General features: G+C 39.3%; 1 protein-coding gene across 1 annotated transcript in view; it reads left to right on the top strand.

Annotated features, from left to right (window-relative positions):
• The window catches only part of Sorcs3 (sortilin related VPS10 domain containing receptor 3), a 609,591-nt gene that overhangs the window by 527,244 nt on the left and 61,882 nt on the right, over positions 1-20,465 (top strand). The window contains exon 14 of the mRNA XM_005063478.4: positions 4,202-4,309. Coding sequence (XP_005063535.1) covers positions 4,202-4,309 — 108 coding nt within the window. The remainder of the gene's footprint in view (positions 1-4,201; positions 4,310-20,465) is intronic.

Raw genomic sequence — 20,465 nt, 5'->3', positions numbered from 1 at the left:
AACTCTGAGTTCATAATTATCTAGTGTAGAACTGAATCTACCATCACACACATTGTATAATACCATATGTCAAATTTTTCATTTTTTAAAAATAAAATACATGAAAATTTGTTGTTTACAAAGCAATCGGATCCTTATTGAATTTCCTCTTATGAAATGATACTATTTGTTTACCTCTCCTAACTTAAAACTATTAAATATTATTTTTAAACTGGGCTTTTAAGATAGTATTATCTTCATTTGAAGGATGTTGATAGTGACATTTCCTGAGCTTAGGTGGGGATGGAGATTTCTGTTTACTCCTGTCCATCAATCCAGATCTCAGGGGAAAAGGAATAATTTGCATTTGCAAGTGGATAAATGTCAGCTATTGAATGTGTGTGAGAAATTACTACAACAAATACAAATTCTCCCAGAAATTATCCTTTGTGTGTTTTCTTGAAGGCTGTGGGAGTGTTTTGTAAGGACTTGACCATGTCATTATCATCAACGCTTTCTTATAAAATGGTTGACTAATTTTTGCCTCTTTCAAGCTTTTGAAACACAAATACAGTTCCTTTCTTACTAGTAGATTCTAATTAAGCTACAAACTCCAAGGCTAAAAGAAATAGCATATTTTAAGAGGAAGAAAGATTAAGTAGTTCGTTCATTTTCTCTTATGGACCTCAGACTGACATTATTGCGCATACAGATGTATGATTGCATATATGCACAAATGAAATGCATTAGCTTACCCAAGGGTATGGAGGTTCTCAGACTTAAATAATAGCTGTATTGCTTTGCACAGAAAATAGGAGTCATAATTGAAAGCTAGGGAAACTTTAGCTAGGCTAACAAGGCATGCCGCTTCCTACACAAATTAAAAGGATATATAGCTAGACAGGCATGAAGACAAAACAGTGAACAGATTGACCTATGTATCTATGACCATGTTACTTTGGATGAACAGAGATTAGAGCCTAAGTGCTATTTCGGGTAACCCCTGAATCAGGTATCACTACTGTGCCTTAGAAATATTAGAGGGAAAGGAGCAACAGAGTCCCACCGAATGCAGTTTTCCAGTGAAAACTCATAACGGACAGGGTATCTAACTGATAGGTAGCCTGAGGCATGATGGTTTGCTAAGCCCTGACAGACTGTCCTGTATCCCTGCAATGTTCTTGGAAAGAGAATGGGAAACATCACCTGATCTTCAGTCTTATTTTGTTCATCTCTACATGGCTGAGGATACCAGCGCCTTGTTTTGTTCAGAGAAACAGTCCCATAAGAAACATAGTTCTAACTAGTGCATGCCTCTGAAAAGGAGCATTGCATGTGTTGTTCTGAAGAACTTCCTGGTGGCCAGCACACCACACCTCCTGTGTCTACAGTAACATAAAAGGAAACAATCTGTCTTACTGGAAGAAGAATGCTGAGTCTCATTGACTATTCTGCTTTTAATGCTGTGCTGGTCTTATAGGGAGAACTTCAGCTATTTTGTAATATTCTATTTTTCCTCTTATATCACTACTTTAAAGTTATAGATACACAGACTAGGAAAAGATCTGAGAGGTCATATAGTCTATATAACATCTGGTATAGCAGGCCATTTTGTGACATCTTAAGAGATACGACATGCCAGGATAATAAAACAGTAAAAACCACTTAGTAAATACTCAAGATAGGGAGTTCCCAATTTCCTTGGTATGGACATTAATGAGCCATTGATATGAGGAAGCAAATGAGAATTCCTTGGGGGATGACATTCAGTGCAGTTATCTATGAGTATTTACAAGGTCCAAACCATCACTGATTTGCATTCCAGACCCAACGTTCTTATAGCAAAGATACTAAGATACTAAGATTTTTATTGCATTCCCTGGAGTTTCTTTCAGTACTTTTATTCCTTTTAACTGCTTCTTCCTGAAACAGTCAGGTGCTAGAAATCACTCTTCTCAGGAAATACCCACATAGTACAGTTGTGGCCTCCCACGAATACCCTAGATCATGAATGAGTGTCAGTGTCCTCCATCCTCACTCTGCCTCTGAAGACTGTGCACTTGCTGCTGTTACGACATCTTTGCACTGAACTTACGTAGGCTGCCTGTCTTTCTGGGCTTGTCTTTAGGTATGTGCTGACATGCCATTCTCCTCATTGACCTGTGAGGCAGAATCTTCCATGGAGATTATGCCAAAAAGCAGGGCTTCAGTCTTCGACAGTTTCTATCTCCATTTGCAAATTAGCTTTGTCCTGAAGTTTTTGTCTTGATTCTGGGAAGTGTGATATGACCTCATCATCTGCCTCACGCTGTCTTCTTCTCTGTATAAAGTAAAAATAGGTGCCCTACGCCCTGTTGGTGAATATATGAGAAGAGAGAAACTCTGATTTTGAGATGCATGTTGCATTCACTGAAGCTGGCTCTGCGTATGTTGCTAACTCATCTTTATCAGGGAGGAAATTCTTGCTGAAGCAAGAGAGGCCTTGAACTCATGTCAGCATTGTTCTGTAAAAACAGCAACCAGTCTTTTTAGAGTCACATCAACAAACAGGCTTGAAAAGGAGAAATCATAAAGCCTCAGAGATGTTTCCTTAATCTCCAGAGTAACTAGTTAGTGGCCATGGAAAATACTAAAACTACCCTTATTATTGTAGGAAATTCCAAAATACAAGAGCAAGGAAGCTGGAATCATGCTATTTTCATAACAGTTCAGGTCTCCCCACCTTCCTCTACACTAGCTTTGCTTACAACCTAATTTTTAAAAAATGGCTGAATTAACCAAGCCCTTAAAATTGAAGATAGATGAACTCTTGAACAGTGTGATCATTTTTCTTTTATGACTGTGGATCAAGGTGTATCATCAACCTAAGCATTGTTGTCATACTGACTGCCATAGATGGGTTAAGATATTATTCCCAGTACTACTTTAATCTGTGAATTTGGGAAAAATGATAAGATAGGAACATAGATGGGGGAGTAACAGTAGAATAGTGATATTAAAATGTGAATAGAGAAGGGATGGAGTAGGTTTCTATTCATGGAAAAGGTGATTTCTAGAACCAGTGTATGGAAGTCAATTTAAATCATACTGGAAAAATTGAGTGAATGGACTAAAGGAGGGCTTTTCCCATTCCTTTCCCTTTTAATGCATCTATCCATTTAACACTTCCATAGCCCTGATAAGTATTGGACTGTGAAGATGAATGGAAGAGTCCTTGACCTCAAAAAGCTAACAGTTTAATAAGAATCAGATACATTTTCTGAAATGGTATATAATATAAAGGTAGAAGCAAGTAACAAAGATTCATATGTGAAGTGTCAAGGGGTCATTCAAATAATAAAATGATCATGTTCCATAAACTCTGAGAGCTTAAAACCCTGAATATATGAGAATTCTCATATATAGGAGGGGGTTCAATATCTTAAATGTTGTATCTAGAGAAGACTTAGGAACATGAAAGGACAAGAAAGATCCTAGAGCATGATGAAGCCAAACACACATCTTTGGGCTGTGTGCTTTGCTTTGATCAAGGTGTAGAGAGATACTTGATATTAAGAACGTGGAATCACTAGAAGCATCCTTTAAAGAAGTGTGTGTTCTGCATCCACAAAGGACCAGGTCTGTCTTTTATCCTTGGACAAAAGATGTAACAGGACATCTCATAGCAGTTCACACACATACTTGCCATGCCTACAAGCCTTTCAAGGTGACACTGGAAGGTGCAAGAGTCTCAAAATCCATTCTGAGTTAACAGGAAATTACTTTTTTGGAAGTTTGATCTGAAAGACACACACACACCCTTCCTATAGAGCACACCCATACTACTCAATTTATCTGTGCCAGAAACTCCAAGGGCTGCATTGATTGTGCTTTAAATGGAACCTTCAGTTTCAATCTTAGTATTTGAAATGTGACACTCCATCTGTTGAGCCCTACTTTGTGCATGGTGTGTGTGTGTGTGTGTGTGTGTGTGTGTGTGTGTGTGTGTGTGTGGTTTTTCATCAGTTCTAATGTACTGAAATATTTCTGCAGATCTGGAGCCATTTCTGCCTGCTTTGCGAAAATCTATTTTGATCAAATCTTATAATATAGGGAGATGTTGTTGATTAAGTATTGATAATCCAAATTGCCAGATAGCAAGATACAGAGGAAACTTTAATAACATAAAAGATGATGGTCAAAGATTATGACTTTATTTTCCATGTATTTGTTTCTGCCTCAGGGTGAGTTTTGATGAGGGCCACTCCTGGAGCAAATATGGTTTCACGTTGCTGCCTCTCTTCGTGGATGGGGCATTGGTGGAGGCAGGAGTAGAGACCCACATCATGACGTGAGTATTTCCTTACTGTGTTAGAGAAGGGACTGAAGGCATCAGTTCTCCTTCATCTGTAGTGTCAATATTTCCGTGAGGAATGCAATAAGAAATCGTTTCTTCCCAGGGCTAGAGTTTCCTCATCTATGAAATAGAAATGTTTTATATTTGCACTCACCAACCCACATCACTACTGGATCCCAGAGGCTGGCCTCCTAATTGACCTGTGAAATTTCTAACAGAACTTAAAGACAAGGAAACATCACCATTACTTCAAACTTGACAACATAGAAAGTTAAATCTGTGATATATTCGAGAGATTTGACATTCACATGTAAGTATTTGCTCGGTGTCCAACTTAGAACCAGCCTAACACTCTGATCAGAATCTAAAGAAGAGATGCCAACCCCTATACAGAACTGCTACAGGTCAACCAAGATAGGAAGTAGTGCCCATTCATGACTAATATCATTAAATTGGACTTGTATTACAATAGAACTTTTCTGGAGACATCTGTTGTATGGATAAAGATTTCATTCAAAGTTTGTTGTTCAGGAAAAATCATTGCTGGTACATACTGTGTAGCAGATATTACACAAATGGAAAATTCAGAAAAAAAATCTCAACTTTACCCTATTACTTAAATAAGATGGACAAATGACTTTGCTTTAGAACCCAGAATACTATGTCAAAGATCAAATTTTGTCAGAAGTGCCAGGAAGTGAATAAAATACTAGGAACACTTGTAAACTGCACTTCAAACACTTGTTTGAAGATTCAGGTACATGACCTAACTTTACCAAATTATTCCCCAGCCTTCACTTACTCATTAGGCATAAAACAAGAAGCTTCTGTCTTTGTAGGTCTCTCTCTAATATGAGTCAATGCAAAGCTTGGGTTCTTGTTGTAAGTTCTACAGGGCATAAGCACCTGCATTCAAGAGGTGGTATAAGCTACCTCCTGACTGAAATCAAGCCAAAGTTCATTGTTTTTTTTCCAATTCAGACATGACCTGGTTCTAGAATCTTGGCCAACAGCCCCAAATTCATCCATTGTTTTTTTTTCTTTAGTCAAAACTTGCCTATTTTGCTTATCTTTAGCCCATAGCCTAAGGTATTCATCACATTCTTTTATGAGACATATTTGAACTTATTGCATAATTCTGTTGGATATAGCTTTGAACTATACTACATGCATACTCATCTCTTCATGGCCTGGTATACTCTGGACCAATGCTACAGTTTAAATGCTGTGTCCACATAATCTTAAATGTTAATAATTTGCCCCTTCATGTGGAGTTGAGCTTATTACATGGGTATATGTGAAGGGAGATTGAACATAGAGCCAGACTACTTACTTAAAGGATGGAATGGTGTTCTGTCATCCTTCCTTTCCACTAGGAAGGAAAGCTCAGCAGCCATTTGGTACCTCTTCTATCTTGCTCATAAAGACACTTAAATATGCAGCCTGGTATTCCATATGAAAAAGTGAAGTGCAAAACATACTTGCATAATGCAATTAAGATGGGTCTTAGAAGGATTCATCAAAACAAACTTAGCCAATTTTTAGTTTTTGTTTTAAATTCTTTTTTAAAATGCATGCTTGAATATAACATGTTTTGATCACAGCCACACCTTGCTCTTCTACTCTAATTTTCCAAGATCTCCAAACATGCATCTCCCTCAACTTTATGTCTTCTACTTTTTCCTCTTAATTTTGAAAACATAATTCACTGAGTCCACTTGATGCTGCTTTTATGTCTATTGGTATAATGCTGTCCACTGGTGAATAGGCAACCTATCAGGAGTCAGAAAACTGACTCCCCGTCTAGTAGAAACTTGCCTACTGCCTTGTAGTTCCTTATTTAGTAGTGGGACTGTGAGGCCTTCCTCTAGTCATGCTGGAATGTCAACTGGGTTGAACGTATGGAGGTCTTTGTGTAGGTTTCCACAGCTGTTGAGAGTTATTGAGTGCAATAGCCCTATGATGTTTAGAAGACACAAATTCTCAATCTTCCAAGTCCTCAGGCTCTTACAACATTTCCACTCCCCTCTTCATTGATGTTCTCTCAGAATTAGGTGAGAGAGAGAGAGACACAGAGAGAGACAGAGACAGAGAGAGTGTTATAGATGTCCCATTTGGGGATGAATATTCCATAGTTCCAATTCTTTTTATTTTGACCAATTGTATTGTCTGTATTAACTTCCATTCACTGCAAAAAGAAGGGTAATCTACAGGTATCAAATTAAATATTTAGAAGGCAATTGGCTACTTTATCATCTTAGCAAACCCATAGTAGTAGCTTCTTCTTTAAAGTTTGCCTGTGATCTATCCAGTCAAGAGTTCTTGACTGGGTTGAAAGAATTAGGCATGAGTTCCCTTCTATTTTGTAGTCCTTAAATATAATCAGAGAGATGCTGGTTACAGCTAAGAAAATTGTGTCACTATTAAACAAATGAGTATATATTGGCAGGCCATTAATCATCATAGTGTACAGGGCTTATAGCTGGATAAGACTTTTCTGCTTTGGAACCCTGAATAACAATTACTGGCACTTTAAATTCTTACCCTCAGGGAAATGTTTCCTAGATCAGTATTGGCTTGATTTCTGCAAGTTGTGTAACTGATACGAAGCAAGTATATATGCGGAAATGGAAAATACACTGAGTGAGGTAATCCAGACACAGAAAGCAAATAACATATGTTATCTGTTACATGTGGGTTTAGCTTTGAAGGTTTAGGTTTGGGTGTACAACTCAAGTACCCGTGGAATTTAGAGAAGTGAAAAGAGAAAATCGGAGGAGGGAGGAGGTGGAGCTGAAGGAGGAAGGAGATAGAGAATGCTGGTATAAAGTGGGGGAAGGGGAATAATTTAAGGGGCAAAATTTAGTAAGAAGAGAGCTAGGAGGGTAAATCAGATGGTGTGGGATAAACAACACTAATTTTATTTGCTCCTCTTTGAAGCCATATTTTATTTAAAAAAAAGTCTGTGCCAGGCATGGGCCACCTCTCCATGAGTTGTTGGTCAGGGAATCGAAGAGACTCCAAAAACAATGCAGTCTATTGCCAGTGCTCTGTTTCTCGCTAGAACTTGAGGGAAAGATCCTATTGCAACTTTTAAATATTAATTAAATAAGAGTTTCTCCTGTGTGGGATTAATACAGAGTTTCTGGATGTTCAGGACAAGGAGAATGCCTGGAATGGTTACCAGAAGGTTCTGTCTGTTTCCCTTTCATATTTGAAGAGACTTTATACCAAATTGGTTTACCAAAGCCAACTAGTGTTTTAATTTCACAGAGCGAAAATGGAATTCAAAACTCATATTTTTTAAATTATGAGAGTAAGGAATAGATTTGGGGACAAAGGTTCTTCTGTTGCTGTTGAACCTTACAAATGAAACAGGACATTAATTCTGTGACTCACTGTTAACCTCAGTGTGCTGCTATTGACTTTTCATCTTGATTGCAGAATTTATATGTTTAATACTTTACTCATTTGAAACACTTCATGGATGCAATATATGTCAGATTTGGTTGGCTCTTAGAAGATAAAAAGGTTAGTGCAGTGCCTTCCCTTTAAGGAGATCTCAGGGCAAAGTTCTGGGGATAAGTGTCAGTACACACTTAGTCATCGGGGGACTCTGGCTTCTAAACCAGGAGGTGATCATAAGGATGTGAGAACTTCACAAAACACACACACACACACACACACACACACACACACACACACACACACACAGTGGGAAATTAAGCTAAGTTCCTATGAGGGAAGATGTTTCTACACCATATCTCTTGAGTATTAATTATATTTATCAGTTTTGTACTAACACAGACTTTAGCCATGTTTACTTAATGAGTAAATGAATTATTGAATTAATGAGTGAATGAATAATCCTATGAGACAAGAATGGGAATTGTGTTGTGATCTTTATGAGTGGTCTGGGGCATAGCCCTGGGATTTTTATGAAATGAATTGCGTACCCACAGGAATTCTGCCGTTCAAAGATTAGGATCTAGCAGTTGGTAATTATGTGCCTGGTGGTTGTGTTGGAATAAAACTAGTTGTATCTACTACTCCCTGAGCAGGGTTGTGTGTGTGTGACAGCAACCAAGAGCCAATCTAATGGCATGAGGGTACAAGAGAGCAGCTGGTGAATGAGAACCCTATGGGGAATGGTTTCTGATTCTCTCCTGTGGGAATCTGTCTGGTTTGACACTGGATATTTTCTGGAGAATATGCATGGGGAGACAAGACAGTGTCCAGCATGGGGGTCTGTGATTTGCTTCCCTTTATTGCTCTTTTTTCTATTGTCATTTCAAATGCTATTATTTCAACATCTCCCTGGTAACCTTGACAGCAGCCATCTAGTCTAGCCTAACTCACAATGAAATGTGACCATTGTTATTACTTAAGGCCGTGGCTACCCTGGATAACTGACATGCTAGAATGCCTGTTGTGGTCTCAGGCAGAGGCTCTTAATGTGACAGGTGCCTGCGTATTCTAGAGCACTTGGCTCCTTATGGTCCACTACTTTTATGAAAGGTTGTGGTCATCCAAAATAACACCTTAGGCAGGGGCTCTTTTTCCTCTTGGCTCATATGTAGAATCAGATGGAAGAGCTGGCCTCCCACATCCTCAGTCCTTCATTTTGTTATCCTTACTAATATGCGAATTTGGAAAAACTGGCTTGTCTTTTTCAGGGACTACAGAGGACTAAACAGCCTCTCAGAAAAAGAGACATCTAGGGCAAGAACAGTAGAATTTCTCTTGAAAAACCTCCGTTACTTGTAGATCCAGGCAGCAAAGCACCTGGGGGAGATTTCAGTCTAATCTTCAAGAGTGCAGCCAAGATTTGCAGCCAGTTTGCATAACCCCTCCCCTTCTCTGGGCCAGATATTTCCATGAAGTGCTTTCTCAAATGTAATTTCACTGAAATCCCCCAGCATCCCTCAGTGTAGATGGGATTATGATCCCTGAAAAAATGCGGGTGTTGAAGCTCAGAAACTTGTTTGAGACAGACAATGTCAGAGTGAAGACTGTGAGCTCAAATAGAGGAAGGTACTAGATAATGTAGTACAAATTCTAATGGTCTTAGTAATAAAAACCCAGAGGGCTTTTTATTATGGGGTAAATGCTGAAAGATCAGCGAGACAAAGTTGCAAGCCATGGCCATTTCTTATCTCAACAACTCCTTAGCCTGAAAAGGGAGGGGCTGAGCTCTTGTCTCTATGAACTCAAACTGCATGGACCAGAGATCCTGTCTCTACTTCTCTAGTGCCTGGACTAAAGATGTGGGCCTCCAACGTCCTGGGATCAAAGACAAGAGACCCTAAGAGCTAGCATCCAAAGATGCTCACCACCACTGCCTGGCCTTTAGGGTTAACTAGTGGCTTGGTCTGCCCTCTGATCTTCAGGCAAGCTCTATTTGTTAGATTACAAACAAAATAACACCACAAGAAATCTATCTCTAAGGTTTGTCCAATAAGGAACCACTATGGATTTTTAGGAAAGAGTTGAGATGCTACTGACTAGTATGTCTTGATGAGTGTACCTCTGTGCTCACCCAGTCATAAGCCAAAGAAGACCCGTCCCTGAATTTTAATTCACAGTATGTTGGAAAAGAATATGATGAAGGCTTGAAAGAATTAGAGACTAATTAAAAGGCAAGATGTGAGGCAAATTGTACTTGCCATTGGATATCAAACAAGTGATGAAAGGCAGAACAGTTACAAAGGGCTTCTTGGCTGTGCAGAGAGAAGGAGATAAGTCATTACAGGTGGATGACGCAGTCTGAACAAATGGGGGGGGGATGTGCCTGGCCTGTCAAAAAGAGGCTGCAAAGTAGGAAAGGCTGCAAATGCCTTCAGCAAATTGGCTAGACTCCACTGTCTTGCTGCCTCCCTTTGTAAATCCCACTCTAATTGGCATAAATCTCTGATCCATTGTTCTACCAGCAGAACTAATAGCCAGAGTGAAGGGGAGCGATAACATTTTGCCTAGAAAATTATGCAAACCCCAAAGCTGCAGACATTTGAATAGAAGCAAAGACTTCCTTTCCACCAGAGTCGCCAGCCTCACGCTAAGGCAGGAACATACTCTTAAGAATGTATAGCCAGAGCAGGATGTGAAGGCCCAGCTCTAAGCTGTAAATGCATTGTTTAGCTTTGTAACTGCATCAGATAAAGTCTCTGGAAATGAACCAGAGCTGTTCCCATTGATCTGTTTCTCAATTTTCTGTTGTTTGCTAGAAGAGCCTGATTTTGCTTTGCTCAAAGTAAGTCATTCGAGTAATCACCAAACCCTGTGAAACCCCTTAGTCATAGCTTTTCACTCTGTGGCTTGATTCTCAGTCTTCAGTTTATCACCAGGCTTCTCACCACTCACAAGTCTAGCTTCCATCTGGGGCAAGGGACTCAAGAGCTGAATACTGGAACGCTGGGTGCTTCCACATCACAGTGGGGGCCAGCAAAGGCCTGAAAAGAAAATGGTTATTTTAGCCAACAGATTTCTATCTGTGCTTATTAAAATTCCATCTCAAGGGACGACTCTCACCACTCACGTGATCCCTCGCTCAACATCCCTTTGAGGTCCAGTTTCCTCACCTGGATGCGAGGATAAAGAGAAACAGCCGCCATCACAGGGCATCAGACATGGTTGTGTTGGCAAAGCGCTTACACTGCAAGAACAAAGACCTGGGCTTGATCTCCAGAACCACATAAATAGCCAAGTAGGCTACTATGTACATGTAATCCTACTGTAAGAGAGACACAGATAAAGGAGAATCCTTGGGCCTCACTGGCTAGCTGTCCCAGACTACTTGTATATTGAAAAGTAACTGAAACCTTATCTTAAAACACAAACAAACAACAAAGGTTGCTTGAGCATGAGGAATGGTACTTGAGGGTTTTCTCCACCTTTGATATGCACGCACACACATATACACATGCAGGCACACACATACACACACACACAGACACAAAGATGGTTTTTGTCTCCAAAGTCTAATGCTTCAATAATGGTCCATCTCCAGAGAAAAGATAGTGGACTAGAGTAGAAGTCAAAATACTGTTTTCCAGACCCTAAGGAAGTCAGGCTTTGCTGGCTCTGGCATTCCTAATACAGCAGTTCTGCTGCCCCAGTTCATTTCATGAAGACAGCCACAGGCAATTGAGACCAATGGGAATCAGTGGGTGCCATTTGAAACTTACTATGAAAAAATCAAAATGAAACAGTTTTCATATGTCATAAATATAAATTTTCATTATTTTAGCATTTAAAACGTTGTGGACCTATTAGTGTACTTACCCATCGAGAGATTAGTACATTAGTGGTTCTTGAGAAGGTGAAGGAATATTTGATCAGGGACCTAGTTGGATGCAGTAGGATCTGTGTACATGCCCTGGCCTACATACCCTGCCCCCAGCCTCTTGCTTATTCTACTTGTGGTCCACTAGGAAATTGATGACTTACTCATCTACCACACACTTCTGTCCTGCTGTACTCTTTGCCTCAAAACAGGTTGAGCAAGCCTGCTGTAGACTGAAGCCTTTGTAGCCATGGGCCAAATTAACTCTTTCTTCCCTAACATTGTTTCATTCAGTTGACTTGTCAGTGTCCAAAAGTGTAATTGGTCAGACACTGCTTCTACCTATAAGTCTCTTCTTCAAATGTGTCTCCTACACTGTACTATAAATACTCTTTCTAAGAAATGACTGAGAATCTGCCTCAATTTTTCAATGTTTACTGGATTATCAATTATATATCAATATTTCCACTTATTTAATACATACATTTTGATGTATACATTATCCATAACTTACAATAAAATGTTCTGTGGGTTTTGGGGAAGAACATTTAAGATGAGATCTATCCTCCTAACATAATTAAATTGCATGAAACCGTTTATTGACTCTGGGTACTCTGTGAGTGCTTTGCATTACATGGGCTTATAGAACTGTCACCCTATACAACTGAAACTTGATATTTATAGCCATTGAATAATTCTCCATTCTCCTCCTCCCAATCCCAGGCAGCTACCCTTCTGCTCTCTGTTTATGAACTTCGTTGGTTTTGATATCTGTTGTGAATGACATTGTGAGGTATCTGGTCTCTGTGATGGATTTTTTACTTAACACATGTCCTTTAGGCTCTTTTGTTATTTGTTATTAATATAGAGGTCTTCTCTTTTCTTTCTTTGCCCTTTATTGCTTGTTTTTGAGACAGTTTTGCTCTGTAGACCAGGTGTCTTGACCTAAAAGTTATTGTGGAGCCAAAGTTGACTTTCAACTCATGGCAATTATTCACCTTTTAGATCTCAAATTCTGGGATTATAAGCAGAGGCTACCATACTTATTCAAGTGCCACATATCTAAATGACTTTGCAGTATTGAGCCCACATATCTAGAGCCTAAGCATATACTGGAATCACATAGCAAACACCTCAACTGGGACATGTTATTTGACCCCTTACTCCAGTGAACTCATTTCAACTGTGAAGTTGCTCTTCTAGCTTTGGTAAGATTTGGAATTTGGATTTCACATCTATAATTTAATAGCTACTTTTTATTTTTCACTGTCATTTTATAAACAGAAAAATGTAGAGATTAGAGCCTAAATGCCTGTTAATTTATTACTTTAAATTGATGAAAATTATTCTGCTGTCACTTGGAATTCAGAGTTGACCTTATTACTGTTCATCTCAAATCCATTCTACTTATTATTCCCATAGACACTTCTAGAATAAGTGTTGAAGCTTTGGTAATCTTGCTGAGTGTATACCCACATTGTTTTATATATTTTCAATGTGTACATAATTAAAATAGGCAATATTAGTGACTTATATGCTTATTTCTATCATTATTGCTTAACTTAGCTCCTTTTGGTGTGGTCCAGGCATTTTTCATACTCATAGCATTTTGTCATTGAATGAACATGCACAATTTCTCCATTCTGTTATCAGTAGATATTTACATTTCTTCAAGTGTTGTCTTTTTACAAAAAGCACCTTACCCATGCACATGCCTCCAGTTAAATTAATAGAAGACATTTTCTATTCTACACACAAATTTAGAAGTAGAACTATTGAGTCACAGTGACCAGTAATGTGTTAACATGCACTGACAATGCAGCTGATAGTTTTTTTTCACAACTTTCTGATCATTTTCATGCCCATTGTCTATGAGGTGAGGGTGAGAGACCGTTTTTAGCCTGAGGGGTGCAGGCTTGCAATGATATTAGCATCCTCCTCTGTAGTCCTGAGTGGGCTCATGCATGTACATAATTGGTGCTTAGCAGATGTGCGGTGAATAATGCTGTTAGACTGGAATGGAGACTACACACACACACACACACACACACACACACACACACACACACATATGCAGGTGCTCGCTTCCATGTGATTTTTATTCTCCTATTGATTTATTTGGTTCAGGGTTTGACACAGAGAAGTAAACTATTATAATGACACAAAGAAAAAAAGCTGTCCCTTTTGCATTACTCTCTCATGAATTCTTCTGAATTCTGTGTCTTTCTCCTATTCTTAAAATCCTTCCATGCTCATCTATTTCTGTCTTTCCTTACAGTGTATCCCTCAGATCCTGACTTAGGTTTCACAGATTTGTAGACCACATTTTCTCAGTAACCATTACGGACTTTAATTTGAACTCAAAAAAGGACTTTGTTTTTGTTGTTGTTGTTGTTGTTGTTTTTTCCTGTGTAATAGCCCTAGCTGTCATGTAACAAGCTCTGCAGACCAGGCTGGCTTCGAACTCATAGAGATCCACCTGCCTCTGCCTCCCAAGAACTGGAATTAAAGGCATGCGCCACTACTGCCTGGCAAAAGAACTTAGTTTTAAGAAAAGAAGAAAAGTTATTTGGACAATGATTTCCTTTAACTTGTACTTTAAAAGTTGACTTTTTTGTTCTTTTGTAATTTAAACTTGTTTTTTGGAATTTTATAGTTTAGTACAGTATGTACAGTATCTACCTCTCAGTTTCCTCCAGTACTCTTTAACCCCCCCCCATTAATGACATTTTCTTTAGCTTTATTACTTTGCTGTGTTAATTCCAGGAGTTTTTGCTTTCTGTCTCAGTTTCCCTTTCACTCTGTCCTTTTTCCACATCTATTTTCAATGCTTCCAACCCCCTTCTCTTCACTCTCTCACCGATACTGTTCAGCAACCAACACAGACTCTGCTTGCAGGCGTTTGCTGTTGATCCTGCTGCCTGTTTCTATTAAGATCTATTTCGTGTCTCACTTTTGCTCAGTGCAATTTCCCTCGTTGCTGCTGACCTCCTTTACCACTAATCCCATCTACACCCTAATGGGAAAACAATCAGGTGGCCTGGATGCACACCAGCGGCCAAGCATACTGCCTGAATGTTTGGAAGCTGGCAGCCTGCTGCCCACTGATGGCTGGCCTTCCCACAGCACTGTTCTTTCCTCTTTAGTCTGAAATCCAACCCTTTCTGTTTCTTTCACAGAAATAACTGAGGAAGGCTTCTCCAGGCAAGAGACACGAATGCATATGGGTAGCTAGGCATTCCCGGGAGAATTAAACTCTTAGTTAACATCTAGCTGAGTGTACACTGTGCTCTCTTTGCAAGAACACTTGTTATTGCTTTATTTGACTAAGTATATTGATAGATAACTATTCATTAATCAGTGGCTTGAGAGTTCTAGAGGTAAGTTAGGATATAATAGTCAATCTTCCAGTGAGTGGAAGCTTATATTCTCATACCTCTTTCATCTCCCATGAGGAAAGGTTAACAGCTGCAGTATATACTGTATCTGTTTTCTAAGTTGTTGTCAGAGCAGTGTTGGTGGTGTCAATTGTGGTGGCAGGGGTGGGAGATGAGGGGCAGGCAGACATAAAGAAAGAATGGGAGCCAGACAGAATGTTAGATGGAAGATATTTAGTTAGTGCCCCTTGGCCTCAGAATACTTCTGCCCTCTGAAGATTCTAGCCCTGACTGATAATCACTTATGTCTTAGACTATGAAAGAGAACAATGCTGTCAATAAGTGGAAGGAAATATCCCGTACTATTAAAGGGAGTGTTTCCAGGGGCGATTTATAGTCCCATCTATAGATTTTTATATTCTTCAAGGAAAATAATTTCTCAAACTCTACATGTTTCATCTTCTAGATAGTATAAGGGAAGAGGCACTTTGGCACCAGTGCTGATACCCTGTGGTTTGTGCTGACTCCACCTTTGCACCTGGACCTGAAAGAAAGGGAGTGTCTCACCTATCCGCCACCACCTCCCTGTGCTGTGCTTTGCCGGTAGCCACTTAGCACTACATCATTACGGATAAACATTTCACTGGCAGCCAATAAAAGATAAGAATGGAAAATGGACCAATCCTACTCATAAAATACAAATTCAGGAAATTGCTAGATAGCACTTTCTGATGAAGCAAGGCTCTAAATAATTCCTTCAAGGTCATCTGGTTAATTTATGCTGCATTTGTAAGTTATTGTATATTTTAAAAATTAATGAAAGATTTAATTATGGCAGGGTTGCCTGCGACCTTTTGTGGAATGACTTCATCATAAATCTGCAGGCATTTCAGAACTGTTTTCCAGGTTTCTAATAATCTGCTCACAAATTAATGACATCTAGTCAGTGAAAGAAGTCAAGGCTGGGTAAAAAAAATTGAGTTGAGATTTGTGGTTTCCTAGCAATGGCTAATTCTGAGCCCTAGTTAGAGGTGGTAGGAAAATGCTGTGTGACTCACCATAATCCACAGCAGGTTTAAGTATTTACCTAGAGGAATGAAAAATAAATCCGGTATGTCAATAAGGCAGAAACTGCATATACTCAGACTGCATCACTGAAGGTTTGGGGCACACTTATCTATATGTGAGTGTTGGGAAACAGTTGGACTAATTAGATGCCTGCTATTCTTCCCTGATTTACATAGAGTTTATATTTATTTGTAAATGAGGAGTCTGTACTTATCATCTAGCTTGTTGCTCACCTGTGAAGCCCAAGTAGCCTTCATCAGTTTGTGACACCCACCCTGTTCAGTGACTCAGTGAGAACAGCTAAGCTGTTTCAAGGGGAGAGTCTCATTTCCCCTAAGACCAGGATACACTTTCCTCTGTGCCTATGTCTATTCACTTGACCTAACAGAGTCAAGAGAAAGCCAGCGCAAAGGAATGCCACATCTGTGTACATCTTTTGTCTAAGAAGGGACTGTAGTTTGTAGCTGCTGTTGCAAGGAAAGCTAGAGATCAGAAATCTCAGGGCACTCTTGAGGGTGCCAGAACCTGGGAGAAAAAGCAGCAAAACTGGAAAAGTAGGTCTTAGCTGAAGGTTGATGAAAGCCCTGGACATGAGCACTACTCTCTCTGCACCCTTCCTGAAGCAGGTACTCATGGAACAGCATTGTGTATGTCTGTGACTCAACATAAAAGATAGAAATGTCTCCCATGAGAAGTCTTCAGTGTGGGAAGTGTTAGCTATCAGGAGACCTAGTTTCTAGTTTGTTCTTTTCTTGAGCAGGCCAATGTTTCTCCAGGACTTAGTTTCTTGCTAGTTTACAGAGGAATTGGGCCAAAGGTTCATCCCCTAAGACTGTTGCAGCCCTAACAGTTTATAATCTTGTTTGTTCTCTTTCATGCCTCAGGGATTTCCAACAGGAGACCAGGCCGATAAAGACTGCCATAGTTCAGGGTCAAGTGTGTAATTCCCCACACAGTACAGGTTTTAGACCTTGAGACAAATAGGGTCATAATTGGGGCTTTATAGTTACAAACTCCACACCAATTTTCCCTTTCTTCTTTCTTCCAACTGTGCTTTCAAGTTTATAAATTTCATGGTGTTCCTGCCTTTTGTGCAAACAGGCTATTTAGAGCTGGAGGTAAGAGCCCCCCACCCATGTTCAAGCCTCAGTGCCAAACTGTGCAGTCAAATGGCTGCTAATGAGTCACAAAGCTCTTCAAAGCACAGTGCTGGGGACCCTGTGTGAACAATGGCAACCAGTGTGTGCTCTTCATTCCTGACTGTCTGCTTGCTGTGATGCCTTGTTGGATGACTCCTTTAATTTCTTTGAGTCTCAGTTTCCTCATCTGCTAAATTGGAATACATGAAGTAACCCACACAAAGTGGTTAGCATACTCCAAAAGTCTGATAATTCTTCCTTAGTATTGGCATAATTATTATTATTTGACTGAATTTTGCTGATTATATACTGCTTGCAAACATTGGAGATTATGCTCATATATGGGTATGCTGTTTGGCCTCTAAATTCCCAGAATCCAACCAAATAAATGATGTAATCCCAACCATTATTACTATTTATTGCTATGTATTTGTGTGTGCCTGTGTGGTCCTTGTGTGTAGGTTCATGTGTATACAAATATATGTGAAGGTCAGAAGTCAACCTGAGGTGGCAATTCCTCAGATACTATCCACATACTGTTTTGACAAAAGGTCTTTGGCCAAAAACATGACAAGTTGGCTATGCTGGTTGACCAGCAAGCCCAGGGATCATTCTGCCTCCTCAGATCTGGGATTGTAAGAACACCATACCACACCCAGATATTTTATGTGAGTGCTGGAAATCCAAATCAGGTTTTTATACTTTCATGGCAAGCAGTTTATCAATGAGGCTAGTTCTGCCTTTATAGAGAATTAGATGAATCTCTATAGGACTTAGATAAGTCATCCTGGATAGAGGAAAAGCAAGCTGAAAAAAATCATGCTCCCCTTAGTGGTAGAAGGAGGCTAATGTTCAGAAGCTCAAGGTAATAATTTTTCACATGAGATTTGCTACTAGATCATGTGGCAGTGCTTTAGGAGTAGGCTACACAGAGATTGAAATTATAGACAGAGGTGGGATTGGTGATCATTGTTATTATCAAGAAATCAAAGAGAATTTACATATAGCTGGTGAATAAGAGAGATTTGTAGAATTTCCATCAAAAAACTGGGACTCTGTCCTGTGGTAACAGAGAGGAGTGAGTTGAGGACTGGGTCTCTACTGATACAGAGGTTACTAGCCTGATAGAAAACTTATCTGGGGAAGAAACAGAGAAAGTCTAGAAAGAAACTACAGAGACAGATTTGCCTTTGATCTTTTGCTGAAGATGTCATTCAGGCAAATAAAAGTAAGACTTAGTGGTAGAGGAATTCCTAATAAAGATGAAGTTTCTGAAAAGGGGAAGAGAGGGGTCCTGATTGTAAGTTGGTGCGTTTAATTCAGAGTTCCCTTGAAAGTCACTCTTCAGCCAAGGTCACAAATACAATCTCCAGAAGAATTCCTTTCTTTGATAGTTTCTAGTACCTTCCTAGTAATAACTCCTTGTTCTCTTCATGAAGGTCTGCGGCCAACCACTCTCCTCTTAAAAGCTCTCTCAGATTTCATAACTATGTATAAAAGCCCTTGTAACCAGAGGTCCAAATGAATCAAGTAACTGTGCAGGGGAGAGTCAGGTGACCCAGAGCTTTTCTCCTGGAAAGAGGTAAACATCTTTATAGAACCTACTTCTCTAATTACATTTACTGTGGCATTGTTTCCACCTAAATTATAGCAATTATATACCCTGATCCCATTTGAAATCATTTAATTAATGAGTAGCTACTTCTCTGTGTGTTTGGAATTCTAATGAAGTCTTTTCTTTTTGTGAGTCACCTCCCTCCTCAAATTAATCACCCTTTTCCTTTCAGAAAGGCTTACTCAGTCTGGCTGGTGGATTGAAGAAAGTATAGTATTGACTGTCCCAGGAAACCACATTTGTTATAGAAACCGTAGCACAGTTTAGGATGACCAGAGACAGAGTAGAAGCTACTCCTTCTCCTCTAAAGAGTGCTCTAATTCTTATAAACATCAAAGAATGTCTGACTCAGTCACAGTCTTTGACCCAGAAATGAAAGCAGATAAAGCAATTGTAGCAGTGTTGAAAACTGTGATTGATTTTGTTTGATTAATTCTACTCATTAATCAACCAAGAACTATATTAGTTTAGCACCTGTTATATGAAAGACGTTCCTGTGGATGCCAAGATGGATGACTGTAATAGCTAGATAAATCCACTGAGTGGAAGGTTACCAGGAGATAAACAACTTGCATATTTAGAGGTAGACATGAGGACTGGAAGAAAATACATTCTCTGAAGTTACTTCGGAAGGACCATATTCTGCATCCCATCTTTTTACGTTCATTCCACTGCATGAGTCACCTTTTAAAAGAAAGTTGAAGGCTTAAGGAAGGCACTTGTTAATTTTACCTAGTTAATTTGATGGCAAAGGAGGACTAGGAAAAATCATGTCTTCTAATTTCTCTGCTTCCTCATCTTGTCGTGTTTCCAAGAGCAACAGTAAAGCAAGACAATAGGGCAGTCTGTGACCAGTGTCTTGTTAGCAGTGTAGCCATCAGGTATGGAAGTTTTTTGTTTTTCATAACAAATATTGAGATGGCCTCTTAGGTTCAGAGAGACCAAGATGAATCTGAAGTAGAGAGAAAAATACACGAAAAAAATTAATGTGACAAGCTAATAAGAAAAACAGAAGTAATACATTTTAATTGATCCCCCCTAAAATCCATATAATGAGAAATGACTCAGACAATTCATTTGTTTTGTTCCTGTGGTTAGGAGAATTTCCTCAGGGAAGCAAAGGCCAGGGAACCTCTTTCCTATATTTATGTATGAGTTGTCTAATTTTTTTCAAGGCTCAGTATGAAGAAGAAAAAAGATTACCCACATTTGGGGGGTATATGTGTGCCTTGAAAAAAGATTGTGAATCAAGGCCATTGCTGTAGCTTTATTTAAATGTTGGGTGAGTCTGCCGAAACTCTGTAAATGAAAAGGATGGCGATGGCAATGAACCTTTGTTGTTTATGGAATCTTAAGCATTTAATATGCATTATTTAGCTTAATGAGAGTCAGGATTGCATTGGTTGTTATGTGTCTTTGAGTTAAGAGAAGGGACATGGCAACAAAGAGCCGGTGAGATGGCTCAGCAGGTAAGACTCAGGCCACAAAGTGTGGAACCCTGAGACTTGGGAACCTAAATGGTAGAAGAAGAGAACCATCTCTTGCACATACAAGCACACACACACATGCAATTACAACAACAGCAATAATAGTAGTAATTTAACAGGTAACTTTACAAAAGAGTCAAAGAATAAAGTTCTGAAGAAGGGGTCCCAGAATAGTATGTCGT

Source organism: Mesocricetus auratus, unplaced genomic scaffold (assembly GCF_017639785.1).
Source record: "Mesocricetus auratus isolate SY011 unplaced genomic scaffold, BCM_Maur_2.0 Super-Scaffold_4256, whole genome shotgun sequence".
NCBI classification, from domain to species: Eukaryota; Metazoa; Chordata; class Mammalia; order Rodentia; family Cricetidae; genus Mesocricetus; species Mesocricetus auratus.
Note: the sequence above shows the minus strand (reverse complement) of the source record. Positions and strands in the feature narration are given on the sequence as shown.